Genomic DNA, 24,640 nt, shown 5'->3' with positions numbered 1-24,640 from the left:
GTTAATTGAGAGGTTTGCTGGATACAGTAACCTGGGCTCGCATTTGTGTTCTCTTAGGGTCTGTATGACATCTGTCCAGGATCTTCTGGCTTTCATAGTCTCTGGTGAGAAGTCTGGCATAATTCTGATAGGTCTGCCTTTACTGCTTTTAATATTCTTTCTTTGTTTTGTGCATTTGGTGTTTTGACTAATTATGTGACAAGAGGAGTTTCTTTTCTGGTCCAGTCTATTTGGAGTTCTGTAGGCTTCTTGTATGCTTATGGGCATCTCTTTCTTTAGGTTAGGGTAGTTTTCTTCTATGATTTTTTTGAAGATATTTACTGGTCCTTTGAGTTGGGACTCTTCACTCTCTTCTATACCTATTATTCTTAGCTTTGATCTTCTCATTGTGGCCTGGATTTCCTGTATGTTTTGGGCCAGTAGCTTTTTGCCTTTTACATTATCTTTGACAGTTGTGTCAATGATTTCTATGGAATCTTCTGCTCCTGTGATTCTCTTTCCTATCTCTTATATTCTGTTGGTGATGCTTGTATCTATGGCTCCTTGTCTCTTCCTTTGGTTTTCTATATCCAGGGTTGTCTCCCTTTGTGCTTTCTTTTTTATTTCTATTTTCATTTTCAATTCCTTCACCTGTTTGATTGTGTTTTCTTGTAATTCTTTCAGGGATTTTTGTGTTTCCTCTCTAACGGCTTCTACTTGTTTACTTGTATTTTCCTGCATTTCTCTAAGGGAGTTCCTTATGTATTGCTTAAAGTCTTCCATCATCATGATCAGATATGATTTTAAATCTAGATCTTGCTTTTCTGATGTGTTTGGATATTCAGTGTTTGCTTTGGTGGGAGAATTGGGCTCCGATGATGCCATTTATGCTTGGTTTCTGTTGCTTGGGTTCCTGCGCTTACCTCTCGCCATCAGGTTGTCTCTGGTGTTACCTTGTTCTGCTATTTCTGACAGTGGCTAGACTGTCCTATAGGCCTGTGTATCAGGAGTGCCATAGACCTGTTTTCCTGTTTTCTTTCAGCCAGTTATGGGAACAGTGTTCTACTTTCTGGTGTGTAGTCATTCCTGTCTACTGGTCTTCAGCTCTTCCTGTGGGCATGTGTCCTGAGTCCACCAGGCAGGTCAGAGCAGAAAAGTTGGTCTTACCTCTGGTCTCGGGCCTGAAGTCACTCCTCGGGGCTAAGTTTCAGCTCTCTGTGAGGGCAGCAATCAGAAGGGCCTGCCTCTCATTCTCTGGGGTCCCTGTGCACAGGGGGCCCAGATGGCGCTAGGCATTTTCCTCTAGAGTCAGAAATGTGGGCAGGGAGTAGTCTCCTCTGGTTTCCCAGGCATGTCTGCCCCTCTGAAGGTCTAGCTCTCCCTCCCACAGGATCTTCTAGCTCTCCCTCCCATGGGATCTAAGGGAATTCTTTATGTCTGTCTTAAAGTCCCTCTATCATTATCAAAAAATGTGATTTTTAAATCTAGATCTTGCTTTTCTGGTGTGTTTGGATATCCAGTATTTTCTTTCATGGGAGAACTGGGCTCTGATGATGCCAAGTAGTCTTGGTTTCTGTTGCTTAGGTTCCTGCACTTGCCTCTAGCCATTGGGTTGTCTCTGGTGTTTGTCTTGCTGTTTCTGAGAGTGACTTGACCCTGCTGTATGCCTCTGTGTCAGCACTCCTGTAGAACTGTTTTCTTGTTTTCTTTCAGCCTTTTCTGAGAGCAGAAGCTCTGATTTCAGGTGTCTTGGCCCTTCTAGAGACTATCTTTCAGCTCTAGGCACTGGCTGGAATCAAAGGTCCTGCCCCTGATTGCTCCTAGGTCCTTGCACCCAGGGGGCACAGTTGGATCTGGCCTGGGGGCAGAGAGTAGTCTCCTTTGAGTTCTCAGGAGCGTTCACACTTCTGAGGGTCCAACTCTCTCCCCCATGGGATTTGGGTGCAGGGAGCTGTTTGGCTGGTTCAATTTGGTCCTGGGCGTAGACCAGAACCGCGGGTTCTGGCAGCTGTCTGTTCCTTTATTCCTGTGTCCAGAGGCACTGTACATTTTCCCCTTGGACCGGGGATGTGAGCAGAAGTGGCAGTCTGTCCTGCGGTCTCAGGATGTCTGTACTCCTGGGTGTTCAGCTCTCTTCCCTCATGGGATTTGGGTGCCTGTCATTTTTTATTGCAAAAGAAAGATAAAACTCTCATATCAATCTGATTAGAAGTCCTAAGGAATTCTTATGAATTCCCATATTTGCTATGTGTCTTAGTTAATTTTCTTTTGCTGTGAAGAGACTACAGGACTAAGCAATTTATAAATGAGGTTTATTGAAGCTCACAGTTCTAAAGAATTAGAGTCCATGATTATAATAATGGCAGGAAGCTTGGCAGCATGTAGGTAGGCATGAGTGGCACAGGAGCATGCATAGCTATGAGCTGCTTACATTTAGATTCTCAGACACAAGGCAGAAGGAGAGAGCTACACTGGGGTATTAAAAGCTCAAAGCCTGCCCTCGCCCCATGACACACCTCCTCCAATAAAGCCACATATCCCAATTCTTCACAAATAATTCTACCAACTAGGGACCAACCATTCAAATATGTGAACCTATGGGGGCCATTTTATTTAATTCTGTATTCCCATCTCTCTCCTTCCACTATGTTAGGAAATAGAGTAACTGTCCCAAAGGCATGTTTTGCCCAAGTGCATGGGGCCCAAGCAACCGTGGACTGAACCCTTCCGATATGCTCACAGTGATGAGAAAAATAGCTAACAGAGAAATTTCCATAAAAATACAAGTAATAAAATATTCATAATGTAGTGTTTGAATGAGAATGTCCCTCAAAGGCTCACATATTTGAATTTTTAGCTGTCTGTTAAAAACTTGTAGATCCAGAGGTGAGCTCTCAGCTACTGTGCCATTACCATGCCTGCCTGCTGAAATACTCCATGCCATGTTGGTCATAGGCTCTGACCCTCTGGAACGGTAAGCCCCAAACCAAACACTTTCTGTTTCTCCCCTCTTGGTCATGTAGTTTTGTCACAAGAGAAAAATAAGCAAAAGTTGGTACTATGGAGTAGGCCATTGCTATGACAGGCCTGGCCATGCTGGAGGAATATGGATGAATGTAAAAGACTGTGGGACTTTGGACTAGAAAAACTGTTAAACTCTTCAGTCGGCCATCCTACTAGGAGCTTAAAGACAATAAATAGTGCTGAGATCAATGTGAACTATGAAGTTCCAGCTCCAGAGTTTTCAGAGAGGAACAGTACTAGCAACTAGTAAGAGACCATTATGCTACATGGCCAAGATTGTGGCTGCTTTTTGTCCTTGTCCTAAGAACCTGCCTGAGACTAAATTGAAGAGTTTTGCACTAATTTTGTTGTCAGAGAAGACTTTGAGACATCCTAATATTGATTCTGTTGTGTGATTATTAGTGATCATTCTTTATGCAGATCTTCAACAAATGAGCAAGAACAAATAGTTTTAAGAGGGGGTGCGGCCTTATTGGAAGAGCTGTGACTTTGGGATTTCAAAAGCACAGGCCATGCCATTCCCAGTGATCTCTGTGTCATGCTGGCAGATCAAGATGTAAACTCTGGGGCACTAGAGAGATGGCTCAGTGGTTAAGAGCACTGACTGTTCTTCCAGAGGTCCTGAGTTCAATTCCCAGCAACCACATGATGGCTCACAACCATCTGCAATGAGATCTGGTGCCCTCTTCTGGTGACTCTGAAGATAACTACAGTGTGCTTATATATAATAAATAAATCTTTTAAAAAGAGATGCAAACTCTGAGCTCTAGTGCCATGCCTGCATGCTGCTATGCTGGTCATGGATCTAACCCACTGCAGCTGTGAGCCTCAAATTAAAACACTTTCTTTTATAAGTTGCCTTGGTCATGGTGCCTTTTCATGATAATAGAAAAGTAACTAAAACATCATTTTTCTAAGTTTTTGTAATTTTCAAAGCTTTTCAAACATTTTTCAAACTTCATCGTAATTTATTTATGCTTTATTTTAGGCACTTAGAGCTCTAACTTTTTCTTAATTTTTTTTTTGTTTCTTGATTTTTTTCTTTGACCCATTCACCATTCAGTAATGAATTGTTTAATCTCCAAGAGTTTCTTACTTACTAGAGATATGTTTGCTGTTAATTTTAAGTTTTATTGCACAGTGGTCAGATGAGAAATGCAGAGTTAGTTCAATCTTCCTGAATTTGGTTAAGATTTGTTTTGTCTTACAGGATGAGACGCTTCTGTGCACCGCTGAGTAAAATATATACTATTTAGTGTTTGGATGGAATATTCTGTAGAAATGTTAATATCATTTGATGTATTTTAACATTTAATTCTAGTTTCTTTGTTTATTCTTTGTCCAGACAACAGATTTAGTGCAGAAAGCGGGTTATTGAAATCACCTATTAGTGGTTTGCTATTAATCTGTGTCTTTTAGTATAATTTTTATGAAATCCATTCACCAGAGTTTGGTGCATATATATTTGGGTTAGTAATGTCTTCTTGGTTAATTGTCTTCTTAATTAGAATCAACTGTACTTCTTTGTCTCCTAACTAGTACTAGTTTGAAGTCTATTTTGTCAGACATTAATATAAAACATTTGCTTGTTTCCTGATCCCATTTGATTAGCATGCCTCTCCCAACTCTCTCCCTGCCTCTTTTAATATTATTTTCATTTTGAGGAGGGTCTCATAGTCCAGGCTGGTCTTGTACTGATGATCCTTCCATCTTCCAAGTGGTAGGAATAAAGGTGTTCACTAACCTGGCCAGCTATACCTTTCTTTTAAATGTTTATACCTCATTTCCTTTCCTTCATTGAACTAAGACTCCAACAACAATGGAGATATAAGTGATAGTGGACCTATTTGTCTCATTTTTATATTTAAATACATTCTTAGATTTTTCTAGAGAATACTCTTAAAGAAGAGGAGCTAAGAAAGGCCAGTAGCTCTGGTTGCCAAAGCAAAACAAACGCAGTGTACCTTTATTTAATCTACGTCTATGCTAGGTTTTCTCATCTGTGGATGATGTTTCTTAAAAATTTGGAAAACTCAAACCTGTTATCTCTTAAGCATTGCTTCTTACTCTTTTTTCTTTGGAACTTAGTAGCTTAAGATTTTGGATATTATTCTGTAAGTCTCTTATCTTTATTATTTTGATCCATTTTTCAGGTTATAGTTGTATTGACTTTTGTTTGTGGTGTTCTAGATTTATTTTCCTGAATTTGTCTTAGATACAACTGGATATATGCATCTCCCAATTCACTATTTCTCTCCTAACCAACATCAAATCTCAATCAAATTTCAGCAATTTCACACTGACATTTACAACACTATTTTTTCCTTCAATGATGTTCATTTCTATTTATGACTAATTTTTGTTTCTTTAAACACATTAGAAATAGCTGTTATAGTATCCATAGACAGGAACATTAAAGACTATGCTGGAGGACTATTTTACCACTGTCCCTTTTTAGAAAGACTGGTTCATATGATGTAGGAGTTGACTCTTTGAAGACGGTAAGGGAAGGGGGGCCCATATTTGCCATATGTGTTGTAGTGAGAACAGAGGGTGGGGTTAAAATGAAGATTAAGGATTAAGACAGCAAATTATGGAACACTAAGATGAATAGGAATGTTTCTGGATGGCTATGAGATACTTGACGTGTTCAGATAAAAAGGAGCAGGCTTCTGTGTCAGACAGCAGGTACGCTGCCTCTCCAACATCCTCAAGGAACACGGGTAAGGTACTGTTGTATTTCATATATCTTACTTCCAATGAAGCTAATTAAAACTAAATTACAAGCACAGATGGCTTCTCATAACAAGATTCCATCTAGGTGGCTGTCATGATTAACTCTCTATTGTGGTAAAGCACTGACATACCTGCAAGTCAGAAGGTAGCCAATGCAAGCTAATAATAGTGGAAAGTCAAGGTAACAAAGCTGAAGCCAGGGATGGACCTACACATATGTGTGTGGGCCTGTGATAGCCCAGAGAATTAGCCAATGCCCACAGATAGTTTTTATCCACCTCCTGCCATTTTGTTATAGAAATACTGGACAACAAAAATTAAACTTCTCCCTCTGGGAAACCCTTCCCACTCTTGATTCTCTCACTTTTCCTTAGTTCTTCACTTTTATATTTTGGTTGTTTTGTTGTTGTTGTTGTTGTTGTTGTTGATGATGATGATGATGATGATGATGATGATGATGATGATGATGATGATTTTGCAGACAGGGTTTTTCTCTGTAGCCCTGGCTATCCTGGACTTGTTCTGTAGACTAGGTTGGCCTCAGACTCCGAGATCTGCCTATCTCTGCCCACTTTGAGTACTGGTATTAAGACATTTGGCATCATGCCTGGCTGTATGAAATACTTCTTAATAAAGGCTGTACCTTTAATTTTCATTTGCAAGAGACGATGAACTCAGAACCACTACCTTAGGCTAATCTTTAGTGATTCTGTGTCTAGCATCTTAGGACCTAGTAAATCCTAACTGGGTGTAAAAGTTAACCCCCCTCTCTCAAAAACTCTGTAGCAAAAGTAATAAGAAAGACACTTATCAACTTTTAATGGATTTTATTACTTTAAAGTTGTATGCATCCTCATAATCAACACCATTGGCATGCCACTTGGCTGACCTATATTAGTCAATCAGGTTACCATAACAAAATATCGGAGATAAGGTGACTAAACAACAGATATTAATTTCTTATATTTCTAGAGACTGGTTTCCAGTCAAAGTTTGCTTCCAGGATCAGTGATTTGTCTTACTGGACTAGGATTCTACTTTTGAAACCTTACCTAACTTTAGCCTTGACTGAATGTAGTCATTCTGAGGGTAGAAGTTTCAACATTATGAATTCAGTCCATAGCACTTCCCAATCTGACAAATCTGTGTGAAGAGAGGGATATTCTACATGTTCGTCATTCTTGCTCATGGTGACTCACCGTCTTGTGGCTTTGTTCAGTGAATTCATGGCTTAGTATTCTAGCAGTCCCATGGTTGTCTAAACCCACCCACTCAGGACCCTTCACTGGTTTCAAGACATTTGACTTTAAGCAGAAGTAGTAGGCTCAGCTTCCACAGCAAGTGACTAACAGGAATGTGGCCACCAAAACTCTGCCAGGTCAAACCTACCACACAGGGCCCATCACAGTTCCTCAGTTCTGGCATTGGAAACAAAGATCCAAATATGATTTTGTAATTTTTATCTAAAATGTAAGAGAGGCAGGAAGGGGTAATGCAGGGTTCATCACATTGTGTATGTATTGTGTGTGTGTTCTGGCCAGTTTTTCTAGCCAGTCCAACTGATTCTTGAGACCTTCTAGCTGGTCACACAATGAACCTGTTTCTTTTACTTCAGCCCAGGTCCTGACACTGAACATGTTTGTTAAAAAGACTATATCAAAGTAATAACTGCTATCATTTTACCACTCTCAGGCTGTCCAGGGCACAGGCCTGGCCTTCATCGTCTACACTGAGGCCATTAAAAACATGGAAGTGTCCCAGCTCTGGTCAGTGCTCTACTTCTTCATGCTGCTAACACTGGGTATGGGAAGCATGGTAGGGACAGGAACAGCCATCCTCACCCCTCTGACTGACAGCAAGGTCATCTCCAGCTACCTGCCCAAGGAGGCCATTTCAGGTCAGGACACACTGCTGAGGAGGCAGGGCATGGGTGGGCAGGAAATGCAGAACATTTGATGAAATGATTTCTTCAAAAGCTTTGTCTTCTAAGCCAACTGCAGAAGCAGTTTCTAGGAGTCTGTGTTCCTGTACTGTGTCCTACTCAGCCCTGGGAGATAGACTAGGAACACACCACATCCCAGGGAAGTAAGGTGGTCAGCCAGCCCACCCTTGGGAAAAGGCTAACTCCCCAGCCTGCACTCAGGTCTCCAGGCTTTGAGAGCCTCCATCTGTTTTTGTTTTAATTGAAAGATAACATCAACTGTCCATTTCCTAAGGTGAGTGTATGACCTGTTCCCAGACCAGGAAGATCTCCTTCCACATACTCTCCAAGCAATAAGCCCCCAATCAGACCACCCTGTTCTGATGTCTAGTGCTTCTTGTGTTTGCCTCTGTTCTTGAAAGTCATTCTTTAAAAAAAAAAAGATATTACAGGCCTGCCATCAACCCTTAGTGTGCTGTACTGTGCAATTGTCAGTCCCTGATCCTGTCTGATACATCATTGTAAGAGCACATACCACTTCTTCATGCACTTTGACTGTGAAGTTTTTAGACTTTCCCATGATGGCTACCCATTAACTTCACTATCATGCTACCCAACCACGGTCATGAGGACTCTGGCCAGACATCTCTGATTCTGATGATTCTGTAACTCCATATCCAAGATGAGTAAAACAAGGCTCCATCCAATTTTCATGTTCTGACCACTCACTGCAAGTTACATTCTCCTGACTCAGAACCTCCTAGCACTTGGCATCCTTCCTGGGACTGGGTCTCTGTAGCCCAGTTGTATATACTGTCCCCAGTCCCTTTTTCCATGAACTGACATCCCCTGAAGAGCAGGCCCTATAGCTCGTGTGGGTGAGCCTCCCTTTAAGGTACACCTAAGGACCTGTGGCTCCTGCTGACATATAATGTGGGATCCGAGTAGGGAGACTCCGAGAGAAGAGCAGTGATCTTGTCTTTCAGGTCTGGTGTGCCTCATCAACTGTGCTGTTGGCATGGTGTTCACCATGGAGGCTGGGAACTACTGGTTTGACATATTCAATGACTATGCAGCCACGCTGTCTCTGCTGCTCATTGTGCTGGTGGAGACTATAGCTGTGTGCTACGTGTATGGGCTGAGGAGGTAAGGAGAGCCCAGATGTGGGATGGTTAGCTGCAGGGCCACACTCATAAGAAAACCATCCTTCCTCAATAGGTGTGTCCCTTCTAGATGCTCCTTTGCCCTCAGATCTCCTTCATCTCTTGCTTCCAACAGCCTCTTTGCACTTCCTGTTTTCCACTCTTTACCATGGCATGCTTTCTGGGCAGGGACTCAGCTCCAGGCTTAGATACTCTGATCATCTGCCAGAATTAGGATTTCCAAGAGCCTAACACTGGGATGTTTTCAGTCTTCCAAGTGATGGAATATGCATCTGGGGCCCAAACTGTCATGTATAGCTTTCAAACTGGTGGCCAGTGAGATGAGGGTTGCAGGACCTCCTTCATTAGGTATCTGGCTAAAGTCTGGGAGAAAGTGTGATGATATTTCTAGCACTTTCCCTGGTCTTCTGGGGACCACATGCTGAGAACCCACTAGTCTCGGACCTTGTTCTTTTTAGTCGGCCTGCCAGGGTGGGAAGAGCAAGCAGTTCAGAACCTCCTCTCTACTGCTCCATTCTACCTGCTCTTCTGTGCCAACGCCAGGCCCTTCCAAGCTCAAAGTGACTGTTCTGAAAATATCTCTAGGAGCAGGAGAGAATACTTGGAGCTATCACTAATGGATAGTGTGGGTGGGTGGGCAGAGAGGCAATGTCACCCTAGCCCTGTGGACTGAGGGGATTAGCATACTCCTTCGCCACGCACCCTGGACCCATCTTCACTAGGAATTACTCTAAGGGCCACATCAAAAGCCTTCCTCTGAAGGCTAACACACTGGGGAGATGCCCCATGACCCCTTCCTTCTTGGTCATTCTCCCGCTCAGGCAGCCTCAGCCCTTTTCCCTTTACCTCAACATCTCCCACAGGAAAGGAAAAGACCATTTGGGTTCAGGGTCACAATCAAACATCATTGGTAACCAGAATAGCATCTTCCCAAGTGCAGAGGGTATGCAAGCTGGAGCCCCTCCCTCCAGGCTCTCTCCCTGTGTTCCAAACAGATTTGAAAGTGATCTTCGGGCCATGACTGGCCGGCCCCTCAACTGGTACTGGAAGACCATGTGGGTGTTTGTGAGCCCACTGATCATCATCGGCCTCTTTATATTCTACCTGAGTGACTACATCCTCACGGGAACGCTGCAGTACCAAGCCTGGGATGCTACTCAGGTATGTGATGCTCCTGCAGGTCTGAGGAAGAGCAGAGGCAACAGTGTCACTTCAGAACACAGCTCTTCAGTTTCTGACACAAGGAACCATTGCTATGAGGAGATTAGAGGTGATAGATAGCATGGTGGCTTCATCAAGACGTTTCAGATGCTCAATCCAGTACAGCAGAACTGGGCTCTGAGGTTTTAACCTCTGTGGAGACATAAGTCACCTTCACAGTATCCCAGTGGAACTTCCCTAGATGGTGAGGGCATCCCTGTGTGAGTACTGGTTCTTCCTTCATAAGAACTCCAGCTAAGAGCTTTGCCCGTGGAAAAGTGCTCTCTATGGGTAAAAGAGAAAAGGTGAGAGTGGTTTCTGTGCATGGTTGCTGTAAATTAAGTGCAGAAGGGTAGGGTGGGTGTGTGTGTGTGACCTACAGGCCCAGTCCTACCCTATGTTTTATTATCACACTGACCAAAATCTTGATCTAATAAATGCAGGGAGAAAAACTTGGGCTATAGTTTCAGAGGGGTCAGTCAGGATATCCTGACCTTATTGCCTTGGGTGGAGTACCAAGAGTGTGAATCAACCTTTTTCTTTACATCCTGATAGACAGAACAGAGAGGAAGCCTCCAGAGACCAGATACCCCAAGGATCAGCCCTCAATTACCTGCTTCCCCAGATAGATCCTACTTCCTAACGTTTCCAGCACCTGTGTCTGGAGGGAAGCATTTTGTATTCAAACCTAAATACCAACTCACACCATTTCTCTTCCTTTTTTTGGAATAGAGGCTGAGTCCCCTTAGACTAGTGAATGTTTCTCCTCTTTTCTTGCAGGGCCATGTGGTGATTAAGGATTACCCTACATATGCACTCGCTGTCATTGGGCTTCTGGTAGCCTCCTCTACTATGTGCATCCCTCTGGTAGCCCTGGGGACTTTTGTCACACGCCACCTCAAGAGCAGAGAACAGTTTCCCGAGGCCTGAGAACTAGAAGTCCCACAGACCACCTAAGTTTCACAGCTACTCTCTCTCTCTATGTATTCAGCAGTGGAAGTGCTACAGCCCTCTTTTAAAGCCACAAGTATTTTCTGCTCCCTGAATTTATAAAACAAAAAAATTAATTCTCTATATTGTAGCTTGACAGAATCCTAACTCACACTTAGGTTTTTACTTTTGTTTTTGTTTTCAAGACAAGGTTTCTGTGTACCCCTGGCTGTCCTGGAACTCGCTCTGTACGAACAAATCTACCTGTGTCCCGAGTACTAGGAATAAAGATTTGTGCCACTACCTCCCAGCAACTTTTACTCTTTCTCTTCCATAATGTATACTTTTGTTGCTAGAATCTATATATTTAGCTCAAAAGAGATACAATTTTTGATCATTTTGACCTTTAGCTCTCATTCTTTACATACTGCCATTAGAGTCAGATTCACCTGTAACTTTGGGGCACAGTCTTGGTATATATGGACCCCAGGTTGGGCTAGAATCTATGATCATCTAGCTACAGGCTCCCCATACTGGCATAACAGGTCATATGCCACCAGGCCAGGCATATACCTTTTAGAACAGTAATTATCCTTTTGTTTCTGTTTGAACCGTGCCTTTGCAGAGAGGGTAAGTAGGGAGAGAACAGGTGAAGCCAGCCTGGGTTCAAACACACAATCCTCTTACTTCACCCCTCCAGTGCTGGGATTACAGGCACAGGCCACCACCCCACACCTTTCAGTATTTCTTGAAGGGTATTTTAACGATAAATTTTCTCAGCTTTTTCTTGTCTAGCAAAGGTGGTTTTCATTCTTGACTGGCAGGTTTCTTTCTTGTAGCAGTTTGTACTGATAAATCCATTTATTATAATCTAATGATATCCCTTTATATGTGACTAGACTCTTGCTCCTTGGTGGTAGAGAAGGGGGAAATGAGCTGTAGATCAAACTATACAAAATAAGAAATATAGGATGAAAACCTGAAGTGCTATATGCACCACAACAATGACTGTATTAAGATTTTTTTTTACTAAATCTGATTTTACTGTTAACAAAAACTGTGGGATGATGCATTAATCTGTTCTGGTGTACTACACATTTACTATGCATCCTCTCATACTATGTTGTGAACCTCAAATACAATCCATTTCATTAAAAATCAGGTGTGAGGACCTTCCTCCCAGACCCAACCCTGAGGGTCATGTGGCAAACCAGCAAAATCTTTGTCCAGTCACACTCCTTCCCTCCTGAGCTTATCTGTTGTGAAGTATTAAATCATCTCACCTTTGTCCTGGTTAAGTTCCGCATCCTCCAAGAAGCACCAATCACCTCCCCTCGAGCTCCCTGATCTTTCTATTGGCCACAGAGAGCTCTTCCTGTACCCCCCAAAAGGTCCCTACCTCCTGGTCAGCGCTGATGCTTTTTCTCTCTCTTCCCCTTGAATGAGCTTCAGCCACTGACTTCTAGTGCAAAGGACACGGTCAAAGTGATACAGATTCAATATTGCTGGCTGTGACAAAACTGTCTGAAGAGAATTAATGGCTTCCAGGCCAGCGTCAGCAGAGATGGCCAACCCAACAAGTTGGGAGGAACTGAATCTTGTCCTTAGTGACCGTCATCTCGAAAAAGGATGGTGCCTGCTTCCAGTAGAATCTTAACTGTGCCTTGGAGAATGCTCTGAACCAGAGAAACAAATACAAGCAAACACAGACAGCTTCAAGTTGCTAAGTGTGGAAAGAACTTGTTACAGTGACTGGTTAACAGAGTGAGGCCACTCAGAGCTGGTCTACTCTCACAGTGAACAAACAATACATTCAAATTACCGAACACATTTTACTGAAGTTCCTCCACTAGGAACCCAGAGAAATGAAATGTGGAAATTAATCTTTAAAGCATACACATGCACAAGTAAATATGAAAACACTGTACTTATGCACAAAGCACACACACACGCATGTACTATGTAAACATATGTATATTTTGTGTATGAAACTTGGATGCTATTATCAAGGAACTTCATCTCACTTTGCACATAGGCAAGGGTTTCCTGCCACGAGCTGTTTACTCAGTACGTCACTCAGGCTCACTGACACCTTTCCATGTTTTCTATGAAAACGTTTGAGACAGAATCTCATGTAGAATAAACTGGCTTCAAACTCTCTATGGAGCTGAGGATGACCTTGAGTTGATTTTCCTCCTACCTCCCAAGGTGTGGGCTGCCATGCTGAATTTACAGAGTGCTGGGGATCATGCCTGGGTTTGGCGCATGCCTGGTAAGTGGTCTAACAGTGCTGCATCCTCAGCCCTGGCAGTACTCAGTCATGAGCTGCAATCTCTATCACTTATCCACCCATACTTCCTTACCACCCTGCAACCTATATCACTGTGAAATTATAAGTGGAAGTACAGATACTTTTATGGATATTAAACATCACTAAATGTTGCCCTAGCCTTATCTATAAAAAACAAAGCTATAAAAAATGTATAAGGCAATTGCTGGAAAACAGTTTAGAAGCGATTGATCTTGTTTACTTAGTGACTAGTATTTCTATAATGATCAAACATTGCTTTAAGATTAAAAAAATATCCATGATAAAAACAGAAACAATACTAACAGTGGTTAGAAAAGAATATGGCATTTTATTTTTGCATATGGATGTACAGTAAATGAGTTAAACAAGATCACTGCAGGGCTCTCAAACACTGATCACTTGCAGCCTAACCCTCTGACATTACTCCTTGCAAAGCAGCCACACTACTGGTTCCACGTGGTGTTGGCATGAAGTGCTCACTGTAAAATGCCCAGCAGCTTCTGAATAGCACATCACAGCAGACGTGGCTTCATGTTTCATCTTGGAACAAACTGCTTACACGTGTCAGAGCAGGCGGCTCTATTTACTACCCTATAGTGAGCTTTAATGACTGATTTTAAACTACACAGGATTTTCCCAGAGTTTCTAAAAGCAATAACTTATTGTTTATAAAAGATAATGTTGAAAAAAAGGTAATGTTAAAGGCGCTTTTAGAAATATTTAACATAAGGTACTATTAGAAAAAAAACCACATATTTTAAAGCAAAACACTGATATAGCATAGTGTTTAACTGAATTGTTCTAAGATAGCGCAGTGATACTACCTTATACACTGTTCTAATATCTAAACCTCATAATTACAATTTTAATATATAACCTGTCTCACAACTATGCACAGCTCTGAAGCGTGGTTTTCAGTCTGTTTATGCATAAATTAAAGTTGGTCCTTGATTTGGAGAACTATGGCTACCTGGAAGCACTAAATTTCAGACACTTATTGACAGTGAATACAAACCTTGTCAGGGTGATAAAGCCAGAGTGCCATGCAGGAAAAGCAACTGCTACCCCAAGTGTGAATCAAGTCTAGCACAAGACCTTCTCTGAGGTCTGCATGTCTCAATGAGCAACCAATAATAAAATCCTACAAGATATGAGAAGCAGCAGCTGGCAGTCTAGTGTATTTTCCACAATGGAGCAGTTCTTAAAAAGAGGTGACTTTGGACCTTTAGCATAAGAGACAGACTTTACATTCTTTGATTTCATTTATACCATTTAAAAAAGATAAAATATATCTGAACTTTTCATGACATTTAAGCTGCTAGCAGCTCAAGCAATTTCAAATGACTCTAGATCCCATTCTCCTCTCCCTCACTGTGAAATCACAGCTTAGCAAACTGCCTGACCTTTAAGAGACATTCTCTAAGCATAGTAGAATTAGCATATTATTAAACTCTTAAGAAAAGCCCAAAGATACATGGAAAAAATGCTTGCTAACAGTGACTGCTTTACAATGGCAATAATGAAACAGAGCTAGAAAAATAATTTTGTTTTAAATAATGAAAGAAGTTAAATTTTTTAAAATATATTACTTATCTGTGAACTTCTGACTTGACAGTGAATAGATTTCTTCTGTTCTGTGAGCTGAATTTAAGCTACATTTTAATTATACTATAGCTTCAAATTATAAATATAACCATCCCAACAGTAAAGAGATCATCAAAGCAGTAATATCAGATCAATTCTAAGACATCACCCAGCCCAAATCACAAGAGGTACTTTTGGATAAAGGCTTTAAGAAGACCTTGGGGTTCATGTGGAAAGCAGGTCAGTAAAGACTCCAGTTCTGCATCATGGAGTCTTCCAAGCCAAGCCGCTTTCCACAAACACAAATTCAGTCTATCTTTTCTTTCTGTACAAGTCTGGGAGCATCAACAAAATCTTTGCCATTGTAAAGAATAATAAAAAATGTTCCAATGCTTGCAACTCCCCAGAAGAGGACATATGCCAGTGTTTCTGTCCAAGTGTCACCTGTTGATATTAAAAACAAAGATAATACATCATTTGTTGTTATCAGATCTATTGACCACACTGAAGTTTATTCGTGTCCACAGGAAAAATATAACATCTTAAGTTTTAAACCAGGGGTCTCAATTCTGCAAGGCTCAATAAACCATCAGCTGTGGGACCCTAAGAACTTGTTGCCTCCATGGCAAATTCCCAGCAATACTGAGGCTACAGACAGAGGCCACACTGTGAGAACTAGACTACTCTCATATTTCTTATGCTTTACTAGCATAAGAAATTACTAACAGTTTAATCATAGTTCTACAATTGATGCAATATTATCAAAATACAAAACACACTTTACAGAATGTATGTTTTAAACTCAACTGTATAAATCACAACATATTAGAACAGCTTTTAACAACTCTGCTGGTTGAGTTTATAAAGGTCAGCAGCACCCATGAAGCAAAGGCCTATTTTGTTTTTCTGTTTGAAGAGCTAAGCCTCAGCTCACTTCTCTCCTGTATCTGCTGGCCTCAAGTATGGAGAAACAATGCAGAGTCAAATGACCAATCAGATGGCTCAAGGGAAGGCAGCCAGACCACATCAGAGGTTGTGATGTGTCTATGTTCCCTCTTGAAAACCACAGCAGGAGCTGGAAATCAGCCACCCCTATCCAGATGCATTATTGACAGGACACTATCCACAGTCACCCCTATCCACATGCATTATTTGACAGGACACTATCCACAGCATTCAGTATTATTTTTACTCAAAATTATCCCTCAATTTGCAACATTATCAGTTTTCAAAGATTTTAGTTTTAAAAGTTGTTATACAGAGGCAAGTTATTGTTTGCTTGAGGAGTTGTCCTGGTTTGATTTCTATTGTTTGTTTGAGGAGTTGTCCTGGTTTGATTTCTATTGCTGTGATAAACATAACCAAAAGCAACTTGGGAGAGGAAAGACATTATCTGGCCTCCACTTTACAGTCTATCACTGAAGGAAGCCAGGACAGAAACTCAAGGCAGGAACTGAAGCAGAGACCACGGCGAATGCTCTTTAATGGACTCCTCTTCATGGCTTGCTAGTTTGCATTATTACATAATCCAGGATACTTGCTCAGGGGTGGCACTGTCCACAGTGTACTAGGCCATTCCACATCAATCATTAATCTAGAATATGCCCCACAGACCTGCCTACAAGAAAATCTGGTGGAGGCATATTTTCAAGGGAAGGAAGTTCCCCCTTCGCAGATGATTTTAGTTTGTGTCAAGTTGAGGGAAAACAAACCAACCAGGACAGGACTGAAGCAAGACCTCACTGTGCTGCTTCAGACCAAGAAAGGAGCTTCCTATAAGCTGCTAAGCACTCCCCAGAGAAACCCTCCACTCAGGCCTTATCCCTGTAGAAGCTCTTTAACCTGTGGTGAGCACAGAAAACCAAACAAAACCCATCCAAGAGGCAATGGCTTCCAGGAATGAGCACCCACTGTGCAGTGTTTAAGGCCCAAGTCAAAGATCCAGAATGACTGAAACCAGTTGTTGGCCTGGGAGCAAGCATGCTGCCTGGATTTGTTCTTTTTCCTTTCCTTCCTACCATAAAAACTGACACAGACTCACAACCAGACTGCAAGCAATTCCTATACCCTTTTGTTTTTACTGTAGTTAAGAATGGGTTCTCAAGTTTTAGAAGGTCAAAGAATATACTACAGAGGCTACATGAAATAAAACAGTGTCTACTGTCTCTCTTTACACTAGTTTGTTAACGAGGATGGCAAGTTACTATGCTTTTTTCCCTCTATTCAACATTGTAGTATTTTATCAAACCATGTGGTGATTGTTTACAATGCTAAACTCTGAGGGCAGAGAGGTATAGCACTGGTCCTCTTAAGAAGTGCAGGCTGATGGTAGTACAGGGTAGGATGGTGGTGTAGGATGCCAATCCCTAATTCAGAAAACCCCTGAGGGCTTCCTGTAAGCCTAGACTCAGCAGACAAAACAATGAACAAAATAGTCTCTGCCTCAAAAATCTGGTGAGTGGATGGTAAAGACAAGTGAGAAAATCACTCTGTGCAGAAAAATAAAGGTCACCAGGCGGGGATTCCTGATGAGCACACTGGAAGCCCAGGAGTGCTGTGGAAAGCCAGGCTTCCACATGGAGAGACAAAAGGCACAGGGGATTAGGGAGAGCACTTGCAGGGGGCCATCAACGTGGTGCTTTACATAGAAGTTTCAGGACAGCCAGGGCTAACCAGAGACCCAGTCTTAAGAAACAAAACAAACGGGAAGTCCCACACCCGCGGATCCCGGCCCGCAGCAGCTCTCTGCTCCCAGACCCGGTGAGAGAGAGACCCAACCGCCTGGTCAGGTGGGCACTCCTGAGGCTGCAGAGCGGAAGAGACCACCAACACTGCTCACCCCTGCCCACATCCCTGGCCCAAGAGGAAACTGTATAAGGCCTCTGGGCTCCCGTGGGGGAGGGCCCAGGAGCGGCAGGACTTCTGCGCCTGAGACACCGCCGGAACCTGAAAGAAACAGACCGGATAAACAGTTCTCTGCACCCAAATCCCGTGGGAGGGAGAGCTAAACCTTCAGAGAGGCAGACAAGCCTGGGAAACCAGAAGAGACTGCTCCCTGCACACACATCTCGGACGCCAGAGGAAAAAACCAAAGACCATCTGGAACCCTGGTGCACTGAAGCTCCCGGAAGGGGCGGCACAGGTCTTCCTGGTTGCTGCCGCTGCAGAGAGCCCCTGGGCAGCACCCCACGAGCGAACCTGAGCCTCGGGACCACAGGTAAGACCAAATTTTCTGCTGCAAGAAAGCTGCCTGGTGAACTCAAGACACAGGCCCACAGGAACAGCTGAAGACCTGTAGAGAGGAAAAACTACACGCCGGAAAGCAGAACACACTGTCCCCATAACTGACTGAAAGAGAGGAAAACAGGTCTACAGCACTCCTGACACACAGGCTTATAGGTCAGTCTAGCCACTGTCAGAAATAGCAGAACAAAGTAACACTAGAGATAATCTGATGGCGAGAGGCAAGCGCAGGAACCCAAGCAACAGAAACCAAGACTGCATGCCATCATCGGAGCCCAATTCTCCCGCCAAAACAAACATGGAATATCCAAACACACCAGAAAAGCAAGATCTAGTTTCAAAATCATATTTGATCATGATGCTGGAGGACTTCAAGAAAGACATGAACACACTTAGGGAAACACAGGAAATCATTAATAAACAAGTAGAGGCCTACAGAGAGGAATGGCAAAAATCCCTGAAAGAATTCCAGGAAAACACAATCAAACAGATGAAGGAATTAAAAATGGAAATAGAAGCAATCAAGAAAGAACACATGGAAACAACCCTGGATATAGAAAACCAAAAGAAGAGACAAGGAGCTGTAGATACAAGCTTCACCAACAGAATACAAGAGATGGAAGAGAGAATCTCAGGAGCAGAAGATTCCATAGAAATCATTGACTCAACTGTCAAAGATAATGTAAAGCGGAAAAAGCTACTGGTCCAAAACATACAGGAAATCCAGGACTCAATGAGAAGATCAAACCTAAGGATAATAGGTATAGAAGAGAGTGAAGACTCCCAGCTCAAAGGACCAGTAAATATCTTCAACAAAATCATAGAAGAAAACTTCCCTAACCTAAAAAAAGAGATACCCATAGGCATACAAGAAGCCTACAGAACTCCAAATAGATTGGACCAGAAAAGAAACACCTCCCGTCACATAATTGTCAAAACACCAAACGCACAAAATAAAGAAAGAATATTAAAAGCAGTAAGGGAAAAAGGTCAAGTAACATATAAAGGGAGACCTATCAGAATCACACCAGACTTCTCGCCAGAAACTATGAAGGCCAGAAGATCCTGGACTGATGTCATACAGACCCTAAGAGAACACAAATGCCAGCCCAGGTTACTGTATCCAGCAAAACTCTCAATTAACATTGATGGAGAAACCAAGATATTCCATGACAAAACCAAATTTACACAATATCTTTCTACAAATCCAGCACTACAAAGGATAATAAATGGTAAAGCCCAACATAAGGAGGCAAGCTATACCCTAGAAGAAGCAAGAAACTAATCGTCTTGGCAACAAAACAAAGAGAATGAAAGCACACAAACATAACCTCACATCCAAATATGAATATAAAGGGAAACAATAATCACTATTCCTTAATATCTCTCAATATCAATGGCCTCAACTCCCCAATAAAAAGACATAGATTAACAAACTGGATACGCAACGAGGACCCTGCATTCTGCTGCCTACAGGAAACACACCTCAGAGACAAAGACAGACACTACCTCAGAGTGAAAGGCTGGAAAACAACTTTCCAAGCAAATGGTCAGAAGAAGCAAGCTGGAGTAGCCATTCTAATATCAAATAAAATCAATTTCCAACTAAAAGTCATCAAAAAAGATAAGGAAGGACACTTCATATTCATCAAAGGAAAAATCCACCAAGATGAACTCTCAATCCTAAATATCTATGCCCCAAATACAAGGGCACCTACATACGTAAAAGAAACCTTACTAAAGCTCAAAACACACATTGCACCTCACACAATAATAGTGGGAGATTTCAACACCCCACTCTCATCAATGGACAGATCATGGAAACAGAAATTAAACAGTGATGTCGACAGACTAAGAGAAGTCATGAGCCAAATGGACTTAACGGATATTTATAGAACATTCTATCCTAAAGCAAAAGGATATACCTTCTTCTCAGCTCCTCATGGTACTTTCTCCAAAATTGACCATATAATTGGTCAAAAAACGGGCCTCAACAGGTACAGAAAGATAGAAATAATCCCATGCGTGCTATCGGACCACCACGGCCTAAAACTGGTCTTCAATAACAATAAGGGAAGAATGCCCACATATACGTGGAAATTGAACAATGCTCTACTCAATGATAACCTGGTCAAGGAAGAAATAAAGAAAGAAATTAAAAACTTTTTAGAATTTAATGAAAATGAAGATACAACATACTCAAACTTATGGGACACAATGAAAGCTGTGCTAAGAGGAAAACTCATAGCGCTGAGTGCCTGCAGAAAGAAACAGGAAAGAGCATATGTCAGCAGCTTGACAGCACACCTAAAAGCTCTAGAACAAAAAGAAGCAAATACACCCAGGAGGAGTAGAAGGCAGGAAATAATCAAACTCAGAGCTGAAATCAACCAAGTAGAAACAAAAAGGACCATAGAAAGAATCAACAGGACCAAAAGTTGGTTCTTTGAGAAAATCAACAAGATAGATAAACCCTTAGCCAGACTAACGAGAGGACACAGAGAGTGCGTCCAAATTAACAAAATCAGAAATGAAAAGGGAGACATAACTACAGATTCAGAGGAAATTCAAAAAATCATCAGATCTTACTATAAAAACCTATATTCAACAAAATTTGAAAATCTTCAGGAAATGGACAATTTCCTAGACAGATACCAGGTATCAAAGTTAAATCAGGAACAGATAAACCAGTTAAACAACCCCATAACTCCTAAGGAAATAGAAGCAGTCATTAAAGGTCTCCCAACCAAAAAGAGCCCAGGTCCAGATGGGTTTAGTGCAGAATTCTATCAAACCTTCATAGAAGACCTCATACCAATTTTATCCAAACTATTCCACAAAATTGAAACAGATGGAGCCCTACCGAATTCCTTCTACGAATCTACAATTACTCTTATACCTAAACCACACAAAGACACAACAAAGAAAGAGAACTTCAGACCAATTTCCCTTATGAATATCGACGCAAAAATACTCAATAAAATTCTGGCAAACCGAATTCAAGAGCACATCAAAACAATCATCCACCATGATCAAGTAGGCTTCATCCCAGGCATGCAGGGATGGTTTAATATACGGAAAACCATCAACGTGATCCATCATATAAACAAACTGAAAGAACAGAACCACATGATCATTTCATTAGATGCTGAGAAAGCATTTGACAAAATTCAACACCCCTTCATGATAAAAGTCCTGGAAAGAATAGGAATTCAAGGCCCATACCTAAACATAGTAAAAGCCATATACAGCAAACCAGTTGCTAACATTAAACTAAATGGAGAGAAACTTGAAGCAATCCCACTAAAATCAGGGACTAGACAAGGCTGCCCACTCTCTCCCTACTTATTCAATATAGTTCTTGAAGTTCTAGCCAGAGCAATCAGACAACAAAAGGAGATCAAAGGGATACAGATCGGAAAAGAAGAGGTCAAAATATCACTATTTGCAGATGATATGATAGTATATTTAAGTGATCCCAAAAGTTCCACCAGAGAACTACTAAAGCTGATAAACAACTTCAGCAAAGTGGCTGGGTATAAAATTAACTCAAATAAATCAGTTGCCTTCCTCTATACAAAAGAGAAACAAGCCGAGAAAGAAATTAGGGAAACGACACCCTTCATAATAGACCCAAATAATATAAAGTACCTCGGTGTGACTTTAACCAAGCAAGTAAAAGATCTGTACAATAAGAACTTCAAGACACTGAAGAAAGAAATTGAAGAAGACCTCAGAAGATGGAAAGATCTCCCATGCTCATGGATTGGCAGGATTAATATAGTAAAAATGGCCATTTTACCAAAAGCAATCTACAGATTCAATGCAATCCCCATCAAAATACCAATCCAATTCTTCAAAGAGTTAGACAGAACAATTTGCAAATTCATCTGGAATAACAAAAAACCCAGGATAGCTAAAGCTATCCTCAACAATAAAAGGACTTCAGGGGGAATCACTATCCCTGAACTCAAGCAGTATTACAGAGCAATAGTGATAAAAACTGCATGGTATTGGTACAGAGACAGACAGATAGACCAATGGAATAGAATTGAAGACCCAGAAATGAACCCACACACCTATGGTCACTTGATTTTTGACAAAGGAGCCAAAACCATCCAATGGAAAAAAGATAGCATTTTCAGCAAATGGTGCTGGTTCAACTGGAGGGCAACATGTAGAAGAATGCAGATCGATCCATGCTTATCACCCTGTACAAAGCTTAAGTCGAAGTGGATCAAGGACCTCCACATCAAACCAGACACACTCAAACTAATAGAAGAAAAACTAGGGAAGCATCTGGAACACATGGGCACTGGAAAAAATTTCCTGAACAAAACACCAATGGCTTATGCTCTAAGATCAAGAATTGACAAATGGGATCCCATAAAACTGCAAAGCTTCTGTAAGGCAAAGGACACTGTGGTTAGGACAAAACGGCAACCAACAGATTGGGAAAAGATCTTTACCAACCCTACAACAGATAGAGGCCTTATATCCAAAATATACAAAGAACTCAAGAAGTTAGACCGCAGGGAAACAAATAACCCTATTAAAAAATGGGGTTCAGAGCTAAACAAAGAATTCACAGCTGAGGAATGCCGAATGGCTGAGAAACACCTAAAGAAATGTTCAACATCTTTAGTCATAAGGGAAATGCAAATCAAAACAACCCTGAGATTTCACCTCACACCAGTGAGAATGGCTAAGATCAATAACTCAGGTGACAGCAGATGCTGGCGAGGTTGTGGAGAAAGAGGAACACTCCTCCATTGTTGGTGGGATTGCAGACTGGTAAAACCATTCTGGAAATCAGTCTGGAGGTTCCTCAGAAAATTGGACATTGAACTGCCTGAGGATCCAGCTATACCTCTCTTGGGCATATACCCAAAAGATGCCTCAACATATAAAAGAGACACGTGCTCCACTATGTTCATCGCAGCCTTATTTATAATAGCCAGAAAATGGAAAGAACCCAGATGCCCTTCAACAGAGGAATGGATACAGAAAATGTGGTACATCTACACAATGGAATACTACTCAGCTATCAAAAACAACGAGTTTATGAAATTCGTAGGCAAATGGTTGGAACTGGAAAATATCATCCTGAGTGAACTAACCCAATCACAGAAAGACATACATGGTATGCACTCATTGATAAGTGGCTATTAGCCCAAATGCTTGAATTACCCTAGATCCCTAGAACAAACGAAACTCAAGACGGATGATCAAAATGTGAATGCTTCACTCCTTCTTTAAATGAGGAAAAAGAATACCCTTGGCAGGGAAGGGAGAGGCAAAGATTAAAACAGAGACTGAAGGAACACCCATTCAGAGCCTGTCCCACATTTGGCCCATACATATACAGCCACCCAATTGGACTAGATGGATGAAGCAAAGAAGTGCAGACCGACAGGAGCCGGATGTAGATCGCTCCTGAGAGACACAGCCAGAATACAGCAAATACAGAGGCGAATGCCAGCAGCAAACCACTGAACTGAGAACAGGTCCCCTATTGAAGGAATCAGAGAAAGAACTGGAAGAGCTTGAAGGGGCTCGAGACCCCAAAAGTACAACAATGCCAAGCAACCAGAGCTTCCAGGGACTAAGCCACTACCTAAAGACTATACATGGACTGACCCTGGACTCTGACCCCATAGGTAGCAATGAATATCCTAGTAAGAGCACCAGTGGAAGGGGAAGCCCTGGGTCCTGCTAAGACTGAACCCCCAGTGAACTAGTCTATGGGGGGAGGGCGGCAATGGTGGGAGGGTTGGGAGGGGAACACCCATAAGGAAGGGGAGGGGGGAGGGGGATGTTTGCCCGGAAACCGGGAAAGGGAATAACACTCGAAATGTATATAAGAAATACTCAAGTTAATAAAAAAAAAGAAAAAGAAAAAAAAAAAAAAGAAACAAAACAAACATCAAAATATTAATGGGGCCAGAAAACTGCTCAAGCGGGTAAAGATATTTGTCACACAGGCATGGTAATCTGAGTTTGATCCCTCGAACCCACTGTGCAAGAAAGAGAACCAACTCTGCAAAAGTTGTTCTCTAAACTCTACATATGCACCACTGCACACGCTGCCTTACACAAGCAACATACACATAATAATTAATTAAAAATATTATGAAGGCTTAGCTTATTTCTAGTAGGCAGAATGACAATTTTCTTTTCATTTTGCCTAATTATGTGTCCTATAATTATTATATATTATTTTGGTAACAAGAAAAAAATTGTAAAAAACCTCAAGTTAAAAAACAGGGCCATGGGCTGGAGAGATGGCTCAGTGGTTAAGAGCACTGACTGCTCTTCCAGAGGTCCTGAGTTCAATTCCCAGCAACCACATGGTGGCTCACAACCATCTGTAAAGAGATCTGATGCCCTCTTCTGGTGTATCTGAAGACAGCTACAGTGTACTTATATATAATAAATAAATAAATCTTAAAAAAAAAAATGGGAGAGCTAATTCCACAGAGTTGTCCTCTGACCTCACCTCTATCTACATGTGCACCCCTCATGTGACAATAGTAATTAAAGGTGCTG

At 41.7% G+C, this 24,640-nt stretch overlaps 2 protein-coding genes across 5 annotated transcripts in view; one reads left to right on the top strand and one right to left on the bottom strand.

The window, feature by feature from the left end:
- The window catches only part of Slc6a20b (solute carrier family 6 member 20b), a 38,018-nt gene extending 26,763 nt beyond the window's left edge, over positions 1 to 11,255 (top strand). For both annotated transcript variants that reach the window (NM_001447091.1, NM_001447092.1), the window contains 4 exon segments: positions 7,432 to 7,636; positions 8,647 to 8,806; positions 9,819 to 9,984; positions 10,804 to 11,255. In NM_001447091.1, the coding sequence (NP_001434020.1) occupies positions 7,432 to 7,636; positions 8,647 to 8,806; positions 9,819 to 9,984; positions 10,804 to 10,953 (681 nt within the window). In that variant the 3' untranslated portion in view covers positions 10,954 to 11,255.
- Positions 11,256 to 13,572: 2,317 nt separating this feature from the next.
- Sacm1l (SAC1 like phosphatidylinositide phosphatase) overlaps positions 13,573 to 24,640 on the bottom strand; it is a 62,745-nt gene continuing 51,677 nt past the window's right edge. For all 3 annotated transcript variants that reach the window (XM_087560162.1, NM_001357497.1, NM_053798.3), the window contains 1 exon segment: positions 13,573 to 15,292. In XM_087560162.1, the coding sequence (XP_087416288.1) occupies positions 15,156 to 15,292 (137 nt within the window). In that variant the 3' untranslated portion in view covers positions 13,573 to 15,155.

Source organism: Rattus norvegicus, chromosome 8 (assembly GCF_021556685.1).
Source record: "Rattus norvegicus strain SHRSP/BbbUtx chromosome 8, alternate assembly SHRSP_T2T, whole genome shotgun sequence".
Taxonomy (NCBI): domain Eukaryota; kingdom Metazoa; phylum Chordata; class Mammalia; order Rodentia; family Muridae; genus Rattus; species Rattus norvegicus.
Note: the sequence above shows the minus strand (reverse complement) of the source record. Positions and strands in the feature narration are given on the sequence as shown.